This window comes from Neofelis nebulosa, chromosome X (genome assembly GCF_028018385.1).
Source record: "Neofelis nebulosa isolate mNeoNeb1 chromosome X, mNeoNeb1.pri, whole genome shotgun sequence".
NCBI classification, from domain to species: Eukaryota; Metazoa; Chordata; class Mammalia; order Carnivora; family Felidae; genus Neofelis; species Neofelis nebulosa.
Genome location: NC_080800.1, coordinates 33,678,748 through 33,690,842, shown reverse-complemented (window position 1 = coordinate 33,690,842; position 12,095 = coordinate 33,678,748). Strand labels below are relative to the sequence as shown.

At 41.1% G+C, this 12,095-nt stretch overlaps 2 protein-coding genes across 7 annotated transcripts in view; both read right to left on the bottom strand.

The window, feature by feature from the left end:
• SYTL5 (synaptotagmin like 5) overlaps positions 1 to 12,095 on the bottom strand; it is a 272,831-nt gene that overhangs the window by 135,086 nt on the left and 125,650 nt on the right. The window lies entirely within an intron of this gene.
• On the bottom strand, positions 9,579 to 10,141 carry LOC131502203 (huntingtin-interacting protein M). Its single transcript, XM_058712823.1, has one exon. It carries the CDS (start codon positions 10,028 to 10,030, stop codon positions 9,692 to 9,694), a length of 339 nt encoding a protein of 112 aa, XP_058568806.1. The 5' UTR covers positions 10,031 to 10,141; the 3' UTR covers positions 9,579 to 9,691.

Sequence of the window (12,095 nt, the reverse complement as noted above, 5' to 3'; positions counted from 1 at the left end):
TTATATCACAGGGAAATTAAAATAAAGTGGGGTTTTATTAAAAGAGAAAACGGGGGGCGCCTGGGTGGCTCAGTTGGTTCACCTTCCAACTTCGGCTCAGGTCACGATTTTGCAGTTCGTGGGTTCGAGCCCCGCGTTGGGCTCTGGGCTGACAGCTTGGAGCCTGGAGACTGCTTCGGATTCTGTCTGTCTGTCTGTCTGTCTGTCTGTCTCTGCCCCTCCCCCGCTCACACTCTGTTTCTCACTCTCAAAAAATAAATAAACGTTAAAAAAATTTTTTAAAAAGAGAGAGAATGGGTAGCAAGGCACGAAGGGGCAGATTTTATTAAGTACCTCTTAGAGACGTGTTGGGGTGAAAGGGGAGAAAAACCAGATCAAGTAAATTTCCTATCCCAGAGTGTATGTATTTATCAGAGTTTGTACCTCGAAGAGGTCTACCTGACTCCCCGATGATCTTCCAGAACTTAATGTAGCCACTTCAGTTGCCAGCTCTACAAATGATGGAAGCAATGGAACCACCTCTTTTATTACTGCTGTGTTCAGTATAATTGGATGTCTCTGGCTTAGGTGTGATGAAAGATGTGGAGAAAGCATGGTAAGCAGAAGTCACAGGAAGCAATGCTACTACCCACAGAAAGACAGAGCCAGGAATGAAACCAAGTTGGAGAGAAGTTAAAGAACCCTGTGAAATCCTCCAAAAGTGGGGAAGTATGTGTGGGGGTGAACGTGTGAGAGTAACAGTACATACACAAGCAGCATATGGGATGTACAAAAACAGAGTTACAAGTAGATTCTAAATAGAAAGTATTAAAGATGATTAGCTAAGTTATTACATATGCTGGCAAAACAGGCATAACATATGCCATTGTAGAAGAGAGCTTAGGTAAAACAAACTGCTCATTCCACATATTAAAGCTGCATTTCTTTAACATACGAAATAAGCATAAGAAAATAGTTTCAACAAAAATACTAAATGTGCCTCCAAGACACAAAGAGGTAGAAATATTATTCCATTCCCTAAACCAATTAGAAGACATTAACAAACTGGAATAAACTGAATGACAACACAGCTAACTCCCAAACTCTGGCTGGCAGAGAATTTCAGAAAATCCTAAGTGCCCAGAATAACCGTGATTTGACAACAAAAAGACATTTTCTCATCTTCCTTCTTATCTGTTTCCCCAATATTAGTTGTCCATATGTAAATGTGTACACACACACTCAGGGATGTATAGATCCATTGAAGGATTTCACTAGAGTCCATTTGAATGTCTTCATGCACTTAAGTCATGGGGTATAAATTGTAACAGTCTTGTGCTTCAGCTGTTGTCTAAATATGCAAACATCTTATTATAAAGTAAAAAAATTAAACACCAAATTCCTGTGCTTTAAAGACATTTTAAGGAGGCTAAGATTTTAAAATACGTCATCATATACAAGTAATATTTGCTATACATGATTTGGAATGCTTTAAATATATAACACCTTTTCTCTCCAAGTACCTGGTTTGATATATTGTGTTCCAAAATGCATTTTTCACTTAAATGAGAAAGAAAGCACTGCTAATTAAAACAGTCTGTATAAAAAAGAATTTTCCGAAAACCTGATGCATCTTTCTAGTATACGTTCATATTCAGTCAGGATCTCACTTCCTCATGGTGTTAAAAACACCACATTCATGTGGAAAGTATTCCAAAGTTTTCAGACTTTTGCAATTTTTCTGTTAAACATATAACCACATTGGATATTTAACCATATCAAGAACAGGACTGTTATTCAACAATGCTAAATAAAACATCTGAGATTGAAACAAATGAAAGAAAATCAGAACACAAGGATTGCTACCTTATGTACAAAGGTGCGACCGGTTTTTGGTAAAGTGACAGGACTTCTGCTGTGAACCTGATGTCTTTATGTCACTAGGAGATATATATTTGTTCATGGAGACACTCATTGTTCAGTAGGATCTAGCACAAGGTTACAACTTATAGATTCAATTAAGCCCTAGGAACCAGAAGATGCTTCTATTCCCCTCCTCAAGCCATCAAACTTACACAGCAGCCCAACGGTCAAAATGTCCCTTCTGTATATATTCCTTTCTTTCTCATTTCGTTGTAAAATCTCATGTCAAATAGTGGAAAGAGTCATTCATTTCCTGAAAAGCAAACCCCAACCCCCGACCACACAGAGATCAAAAATCAAGAAAGGTGATGTCACCCTGAAGACCCCTAAGCACATGACTCTTACCTCAATATGATGGTTAGAGTATTTTGTAGATGCACTTTTCTTTCAGACATACAAGGTATACAATGCTGGTCTACTTGACCCTCATGGAGCGCTAGGAGAAGGAACTTGAAAAACCAGCCTCTCGTGTTCCCACAATCTATTTACACACTGAACACACCCAGTAGCTCAGAGTAATGTTTATCTGTGGTAGACAGCTATTCCAAGAAGCAGGCAGTATCTCCGCTTTCATAAAGGAATGCCTCTGCTGATTAGCAGGGGAAAGGTAATAGCTGTTTCGTCCTCTAAAGCACATTAGGGAAGACTTTGGAAAAGAGACACTTTTTCAATTAATACTTTCAATTAACGTTTTAATGTTTCAACTAATGTCTTAATTAATTAATGCCTTTCAATATTCTGTTCCTTTAAATATTCTACTCTTAAAAGATTCGAGAAAAATATATATTTGATGATCACAACTGACACATATGTGCCAGGTGAAATTCCAAGTGCTTTACATATATCATTTCCCATAAATTCCAAAACTTATGAAGGATGAGCTATTACTAGCCCCATATTACAGATGAGCAAACTAGGTGTTTTGCCCAGTTACCCAATTAATACATGGTAGAGCCAGAAGTTAAATCCAGGTACCCCGTCACCACAGTCCATGTGTCTAACCATGACAATGCACTGTGTATGAGTTTTTTATACCTATGATCTTGAAAAGAGAACTATAATAGAACGTCATTGCTGAGCTGAACGTTAGATAATGAGTAAAATTTTCCTAATGCTTGTACTATATACTGCATCTTAAGATGGAGTCAGTAAAAATTCTGCAAGATTATTTCCTTGACACAATTATTCATTTATGTTATCATAGCACGCTTCTTTCTAGCTGCAGTAGCCCTTTGGGGTCCCAGAGAAATGAACAGAAGATGAGTTCAGCTTTACATATCAAGAGAACTATTACTTCCTTATGTCCAAAGAGCCACACAGAAAAGCCAATATAACACTTTTTAAAAACAAAAGTCTCAAGGATATCTGTTTTGTTCTATTTGGTTTTTTTTTCTGACTGGATAATTCCTATTGATCAGTCTTCAAGTTCACTGACTCCTTCAGCCACCTCCAAGCTGATGGTGAACCCGTGTAGTGTGTTTTTTAGTTGGGTTATTGTAATTTTAAGTTCCAAAGTGGTTTTTTTTTTTTTTGCATTTATCTTTTTAAGACTTTATTTTTAGGTTTGTTTTCTTTTTTTAAGTTTATTCAGAAAAAGAGAAAACACACGCAGGAGGGGCAGAGAGAAAGAATCCCAAGCAGGCTCTGCACTGACAGTGTGGAGCTGGATGTCCTGAGATAGTGAGGAGCTGAAACCAAAAGCCAGATGCTTAAGGACTGAGCCACCCACAAGCGCCCCCGCCCCGCTCCCCCCCCCCCCACCTTTTTTTTTTTTTTTGCATTTAAAAAGCACTTTAACATGCAGGTGAGACAAACAGCAGGCAGATACCCAGAAGGTGACATAGTTGTTTCTGGGGTATAGAAATTGGGAAGGATTTGGAGAAGTGACTCATTCAAATTCCCAATTAAGTTCTAAAGTTTTAATTTGGTTATAGTGTCCATTTACCTGTTGAAATTCCCTACCTGTTCATTAAGACTGTATTTCCTTTTATTCTTTGAAAATATTCTCCTTTAGCTCTTTGATCACAGAATAAATGCTTTAAAATCATTGTCTAAAAAGTCCAACAATAGGGCATATTGGCTTCCTTTTTTTTTTTTTTTTGACTATAGGTCACATTTTCCTGTTTCTTTGCATGTTGAATAAATTTTATTGTATACTGGATGATGTGAATATGTTAGAGATTCCAGGTTCTGCTATCTTCCTCTGAAAAGTGTTGATTTTTTGTTCCAGTAGGCAGTTCAATAGGTTTGTTTTTATGTTTTGTTAAGGTAGTTACGGAGAAAACCCAAGGTTTCCCCAAGCCTGATTAATTTTAAGGAATCAGACTCCAAATTTTATCTCCTGTACAGAATTTATAAGGGTAGGATTTCATTATTTTTAAGGGTGGCTCTATTAGAGGTTTTACTTTAGGGCATGGCCTTTACTCCTAAGGCATAGTTGTAACATCTAATGGTTCTCTCATGGGTTAAGGAAAACCTTTAAACATGTTAGTTTCATATCTGTGTGAACGTCATGGTTTTATCTTGTTCTGACAATTATCTTCTAATCATCTGAGAGGTCAAATAGAAATTCCCAATACATTAACCTACCAGAGCTAGGTAAATTTCAATGTAACAGAAGTGCACCTGAGGCAGAGTTTAATCCCAAGTGTGTCTTTCTTTTCTTGATGATCCAGGTGAATCCAAAGCACGAATACAATGATGTTGAATCTGTTTCTCTAGTTTTAATTTTTTTGATCTACTATCTCAGTCTGTTTTATTTTGGATACATTATAGCCCATAAGGTATTGCTGTTCTAAAGTAAAATGGCTTTTTGTTGTGGAACAGGAATGAGAACGATGAAATATAAAAGTGAGCATGTACAGAAAGCTGTAGAAGGGTCACAAAAATAGAACTTGAAAAGGGACGCAAATTTGTACTAAATTTTTCCAAATTGGACTCAATTTTCATAAGTTTATTTACAGGATTTTCAAAAAGAGATTGTGGTTACTTTAGTATCAAATATTATGGTGCATATTAACTCAATCTGAGGATTTGATTTACTTTCAAGTAAGAAAGACCAAGTTTTGTAAGAGCATGGGTCTGGTCTTACTAAAAGACTATAAAAGGTCACACCTTAGCCATATGAGTTTCCTATGACTGCTCCAAATAATTACCAAAAGCTTCATGGCTTTCAAAACACATACATTTATTTGATTACATTTCTGAAAGTCAGAAGTTCAAAATCAGTTTCTCTGAGCTACATTCTTCATAATCTGCCGTTTTGTGTTTCAAAAAAATAACTTTTTTCAGTTTGTTCTGATTTCATCATGACCCTGATTATTCTCTTTAAAATAAACAGAAGTTACATAACTTTTGGATGGTTGTTTATTACATTGCCACTTTAAGTAACAGGTAGCCAAGCTACAACCATTCATGTTCGGAAGCTACCATAATCCTATCCTTTTTAAAAGAATTTTTTTAAGTTTATGCATTTATTTTGAGAGAGAGCAAGTGTCAGTGTGGAGCCTGATGTGGGGCTTGATCTCATGAACCATGAGATCATGACCAGAGCTGAAATCGAGAGTCTGCTGCTTAACCGACTGAGCCACTCAAGTGCCCCTCCATAATCCTAAGAGCTTAAATGTCCTGGTAATTTTACTTTTTGCTTTCCCAAAATTAATACTAAATGAAAAATGAAACAATAATTCAAAATATATCTTGCAATTAAAACTCTGAGATTTCCCAGAAGGCCCTGAAAGTCACAAAGATTCTGTCACCTTGCAGAAAGAGAAGTAGTAGAATTATGAGATTTATTTGATATACTACTGTTTAAGAGTTGCATGGGAACAAATTCTCAAAAGAGGTGGTCAATGTTCTCTAGGTTAAATGTGAATACGGTTAATATTACTAACATAAATATTTTAGAAATTGTGTCATATATAAGATGTTCCTAGAGATTTGTCACTATTCTCACTGGCCATTGTTTTTTTTTTTTTTTTTTTAAGTTTATTTATTTATTTCGAGATTGAGAGAGTGAGCAAGCCTGAGTGGGGCAGGGTCAGAGGGAGAGGGAGAGAATCCCAAGCAGGTTCCACTCTGCCAGCACAGAGCCCAGTGCAGGTCTTGAACGCACAAACCATTAGATCATGACCTGAGCCAAAACCAACAGTCAGATGCTTAACCAACTGAGTCACCTGGGCACCCCTGTCCATTGTTTCCATTTAGTGGAATCCTGGTGGTACTTTACCTGATGATATTAAGGCAACAACACTACAATATTTTCAGTGCAACTTCAGTTAATTTTAAATGTTTGATTGCAATCTATTTTAACTTGCAACAAGTATCTTCTAGGTCAGTGCTTTCAAAATGAAGTTATACATAAAACTTATCCCTAGAGCTTTTATTAAAATACACATGTTCAGAACCTGCTCCAGACTTCTAAAATAGTCTTAATCAAAAGACTCATTTTTTTTTGAATTGGCTTTATTACCTTCTTTTGCATACCACAGGGGCAAAAAGTAATTTTGCCTTCATTTGCATTATTTTTATGCCCTCCCACAGAAGTTTTTACGTGTGAAAAATCATCAATAATAAATTAACCAGCCATTATACATGTCTGTCTCCTCCAGATTGTTTTTTGTTTAATTCTGCTGGTTCCCACAAGACCATACAACCAGCTACAGGACAGAGGGCCTGTTTTCAACAAAGGAGTTCTGTCTGAGAACTCCCAAGAAAAAGGACAGGTATTTCCAAGAAGAGGCTCTTGGGTACAGGCTTCTGATGTCACCACATGATCAACTTTAATACCACGTCAGTGGACAGAGTCAGAATTTTCAGAACAAGATAACTGAGAAGCAGAAGTGTCTGTGACACGGCTCAACATAAGATACGGTGGAACAAGACCTACGTTTGCCAAGTACAAAGATAAAATCAAAGTAGGAAATCAATCATTTTATCCTAACCTATCAGCATTTCCCAAAGAAAACGAGTTGCTGATGGCACTTCCGTAGATTCAAGAGACACACTGAACATTCAAAAGACAGTACTGACGAGTTCATCTTCTTTTTCCCAGAGGAGAACACGAAACACTGTCTGTCTCAAGGCCCATTTCTCGGGACACAGGAGAGGAGAGAGCCTCAACATCAGGTAGGAGAGACAAGCTCGCCTTCTGACTGTGAGATGAGGAGAGGGGAGGGGATTACCATCTTGGGGCCAAAGTGCCCCCAAATATAAAAAGGAGATCCAAAAGAAGCCCCATGTACTGTAAGAACTTTCCTCAGGAAAAGCTCTTAGGGTGGTAATTGTACATATGCTTCAAGCAGACATTTAAAATAATGTCGTCCAACCTCCTCATTTCACAGCCATGGAAGCTGATGTGCCCTCACGTAAACTACATTTCCTGGAGACCAGAACCTATTGAATCTTCACCTGCAGTTGGCAGGAAGAACTGGTCTTGGCTAAGGCTAGGAGGGTTTCGTGGCTCTCTGTAACAACCTACCAAGGAGCAGCGGGAGGTCACGCAGGTGGTCAAGGCCTACGAGGACCACCTACCACTTGAGGGCCAGGAAGTACCCGGCCAAGCAGACGGAGAGGAGGCTGCAAGAGATACAAAGCTGCTTAAAGAGGCCATAGATGCCTGGGATGGTACCTCCCTGAGCCCCTCCCACATCACCATCACTGAATTATGAAAATAAAGAGTAAAGAAATTTGAAAAAGAATTTTGTGGGGTAGACATGCTGACAGTATTTCTGTAAATATTCGGCTGAAGGGGAAGTAAGTGCGAAGAAAGGGTTCTTGTAGTTTTACAAGCGCATATTGTAACAAGCTCTAAATACAACCTCCACACAATTATTCTCAGGATACTTCTGTGAATTAGCTAAAAGCCAAGCTGGGTCTTGCTGCCTACACATATGGTGGCAGGAAGCAGAGAGAGGATGAGTCCCCAGGCAGAGGGGAGCAGAGAGGAAACCAGGCTGAGGCCTGTCTGGTTCCTGGGTGTACCTCTGGCTGCTTCCTCTGCGTGGCACTCTGTCTCTCCCCGAGGTTCAGCAGGCTGTGGTCTCACAGCCAGCGGCCCAGGCCCCCCGCCATCGCGTGAGATCCAGGCCAGGGGCACCTGGGGAAGCACGCCTAAGCACGTGGTCTACAGAAAGGGAGAGACGTGCAGCCACGCACTCAGGGCGCAACCCGTGCCGGGTGCTGCGCTATGCGCCAGTTGACAGGCACACAATGACTTAATCTTTGCAAAAATCCAAAGACGGGGGAACCCTTATTATCCCCATTTCACACGGGAAAGTGCTTTTCAGAGGCAACAGAGGAGTGTCCCAGATCACATGGCCACAAAGTGGTGAACTGGGATGGCCAACCCAGCTCCTCTGATCCCTTTGTCGACGCTGCCTAGGCAACCTCTGACCAGCCCTCTGTGACAGTCCAGGGGGCTGTGGGGGGGGGGGGCTTGAGCACATGATGAACCGGAGAAAATATTAAATGTTGACAGTCACAGGAAGGGGAAAGACTGCCAGAACACTTGACGTGACAACTCTTTTTAACCCAAAACACCACAAGAGTCTTTGTAAGAACTGTATGTCCTCCCGAGTCCACCACTTGGGACAGAACTTACACGGAACACACTTGTACCTCTCCAAACACGTATTCAGCCACTGATAACTCTATGTTGCTCCATCAAGTATATGATCGTAGACGGGTTAGGTGTTTCATGGAGAATGAGATTACTACAGGAGTTTATAATGGAGTATATTTCTAAATAAATCTATTAACAATAACCATTAAGAACTTCATAGGATTGGGACACCTGGGAGGCTCAGTCAAGGGTCTGACTGTTGGTTTTGGCTCAGGTCATGATCTCACAGTCCCTGGGATCGAGCCCCGCATCGGGCTCTGCGCCGGTGGTAGGGAGTTCCCTTGGGATTCTCCCTCTCCCTCTCGTTCAGCCCCTTCCCTGTATGCTCTCTCTCAAAATAGAGAAACATTAACAAATGGTTTTTAAAAAGAACGTCTAGGATCACATGTCTTAGGCCAGATGCTACCTTTCATAGTACTATACGGTTGACCAGTGTCCGCGAGAGAGGGCAGAAGGAAATACTCCACAGAGTACCGCAGCAATAGCTAATAATCCCTACCTCGAGCCCTTTTTTGGAATGAGGCGGGGTATAAGGCCATCAAATCAACCTGAGCAGAGTTCCTTCTACGTGTACCTCTTCATGGTTTCCCCGTCGCTCCTCAATCTTCATGCGAAGCCCTGGCCCGTTAAGTGCGTGTCGGCTGCTATGCCACCCTCCCCACCCACCCCCACTGCCATCACCTCCTGACTTCCACATGGTCTCCGGTCAGGAATAGGGCCTGTGGCACCTCAGTCGTGGTCTTCAGCCCCCACCCTCCTTCTGGGCATTCAACATGCCTGGGAGAACCACCCCCACCCCGCCAGCCTCCTGGCCTCACAAGCCTGGACTGGCTCAGCGCCAGTGAGGAAGTCTCTTCCCCCTGACCCGTTACTCCCTCAGGGCCGCTTCCTGCACTGTCCCCAGCGAAACCGCTCCCCGAAATGCCCGAGTCCAGCATCCCACACTGACCGCCCCGTCCACCCTCCACCTCCCATGGGAGGTCTCCTCCCGGATGTCTGACAGACGCCTCCAACGCAGAATGGCAGAAACAGAAGCCAGTCAGAAGCATGGTACTTAATTTAACTCGTTTATTTACTGATGACAGAGGCCAAGGATTCCTCAGCTATGAGAAGCTTTGTCTAAGACTAAGGCTGTGAAGACTCCCTCCAGGCTCTGGGACCCAGTCTTTAGCCACTTCTCCTGGGTCCAGGCATCTCATCAAACAGAGTGAAGCTCACATTCTTCAAGTTTTGGGGGCGCTGTCCGTTGCTGCCAACGCCTCTATCATCTTGTGGGACGGTGTGCATATTGCTATTGATGGCCTCATTGGCTACCATCTGTAGGATGTAGTCAGTAAGGTGGTCAAGCATGGTAAGGCGGAAACGATTTGTGGATGAATTCCAGCCTTGGGTATGTTGATCCTCAAGCAGGAGGCGGTCCACGTAGCTCAAAGGACACTGTAGCTCACTTCTTATAAGATGGGATGGAGTCTGACAGGAGCTCGCCTGGATTTTTTTCCCCGACATGATGTTGGCTGGGTTTGGCTCCAATCAGCTCTGCTTCCTTCTCCAGTTGGATTAGGTCTCTCAAGATACCAGCAGTTAACCCTCCCCACTACATGCCCCTGCTCTTGCTCCTCATTGGTCAGGGAGCTGCCTTTGTGACATCTTACACTTTGTGATGTTACTGGTGCCCATTTTGTCATCAGGCATCAACCTGGAAACGTCCAGGACAGGAACCTGGTCACCCTAATGACTGGACCTGATTTTGAGAAAACTGTAATTTTCTGCTTATTTTAACATTATAAAGATAAACGTGTGTTTCAATGGAAAACTTTTCTGTCTTAGGACACCACTCCACATTATCTGATTCTAGCCTTCTATTGTCTCTGAGGTCTTTTATAAACCTTTGTTATAGGTAGTGATAAATATGTAAAATGTGTTATCTAGGAGACATTACATTGACCCCCCCATGATATAATAAGACCACTTTTGCCTCAATTTATACATTGATTTAAATATTCTTGATTACATTTCCTGCATCTCATCCTTGGATTCTCTATGAACCTGTTATAACCTCTTCCCATTCCCTCATTGATTAAACAGAATCTTTTAACACATGTTTATTTCATATCTGTATTAGTGTCTTGATTTTACACTGTTTGAGAAATACCCCTTGATCATTTTGGAAATCATAATGGGATGTTTATATGTCAGAATCAGGTAAACGTTGTTGAGAAAGAGAAGTGTACCTTGGGCTTAGTTTAACCCCAGTTGTCTTCTTGGCTGTCCTAGGGGAAGCCAAAGCACCAAGAGATGTTGCCTCTCATTTTTATCATTTAAGTTTTCCTCTCCACTAAGTTTGTGTTTCTGCTTTCTTGTAGGTTCATTTACAGCTGATAACAGTTATATACCCTCTCGTGGCAAAAGAGAGAAGTAGAAGGAAGAGAGGAGTCTCTGATCCAAGCAATGGGGATCAAGGAGACAAACCTACATAGGTTTCAATCTGGGAATTATCTTTTGTGGCTTCAGGCTCCTCCCTCTGGTCACATGACTTTACCTGCAACCATGGCTCTGTCCTCAAAATCATCTTTCTTTTATTTTGAATGGAGCACATGCTTATAGCTGAGTAGTTTTGTCACCTTGTTTTCCTCTTGTCAAATTTTTGGAGTCCCATAGCCTTCTTTTATTTCTTCATCTATCCTTTCAGTTAAAGATGGCATTGTTTCTGCTGATTCAACATAGTCAAAAGTCTTGTAGTCTCCCATTTGTGCCTTGGGGATTCCTGTCTTTAAACAGGAGACCTGTTCACAGTTCTCTCCAGGAATATGCCATCCCAACTCATTGCTTCTGCTGAGATGGCTGGAGGTTACCCATGATTCACACCCCATATCACTTCAAAGAGCCCTCTGTATGACTGAATACTTTGATCTTTTGATCCCTCAAAGATGTCTAGCTACACGCTTGATTTTTATCTCCACAGGATGCTTTCCTGACATAAATCCTTTCCTTTTAATGTCTTTTGCAATCTAGACAGGCTGAGAATTGCTCCTATCTTCAAGTCCTGGTTCCCTTTTGCTTAAGAGCAGTTACCTCAATTTACTTTCTTCTAGCATTTTACTATAAGTAGCAAGAAGAAACGAGGGCACACCTTCAACACTTTTCTTGGGAATCTGCTCAACTAAATCTTCAACTAATTGTTCACAACTTCTGCTTTCCGTGTAATTGCAGGACAAAATTCAGCCAAGATTTCTGCCACTACATAACAAGAATCCCCTCTTCTCCATCTTCCATTATGACGTTCCTCATTTCTAAACCTTTACCAGGAACACCTTTGACACTTATATTTCCATTAATAGGTTGTCTTTGATGACTTAGGCCTTCTCTACAACAATGCACATTTTCTCCACTGTGCTCCTTACTTTCTTTTGGGCCCTCACCAGCAACACTTTTAATATCCACATTTCTACTAACTGTTCAAGGTAATCTAGGATTTTTCTATCATACTTCTCGAAGTTATTCTAGCTGATAGCCATTATCCAATTCCAAAGCCACTTTCCCATTTTTAGATATTCATTACGGCAGCAAACTA

What these genes read in the sequence shown, in the direction of transcription:
- LOC131502203 (XM_058712823.1), bottom strand. Translation starts at nt 10,030, where the DNA reads ATGTCGGGGAAAAAAATCCAGGCGAGCTCCTGTCAGACTCCATCCCAT.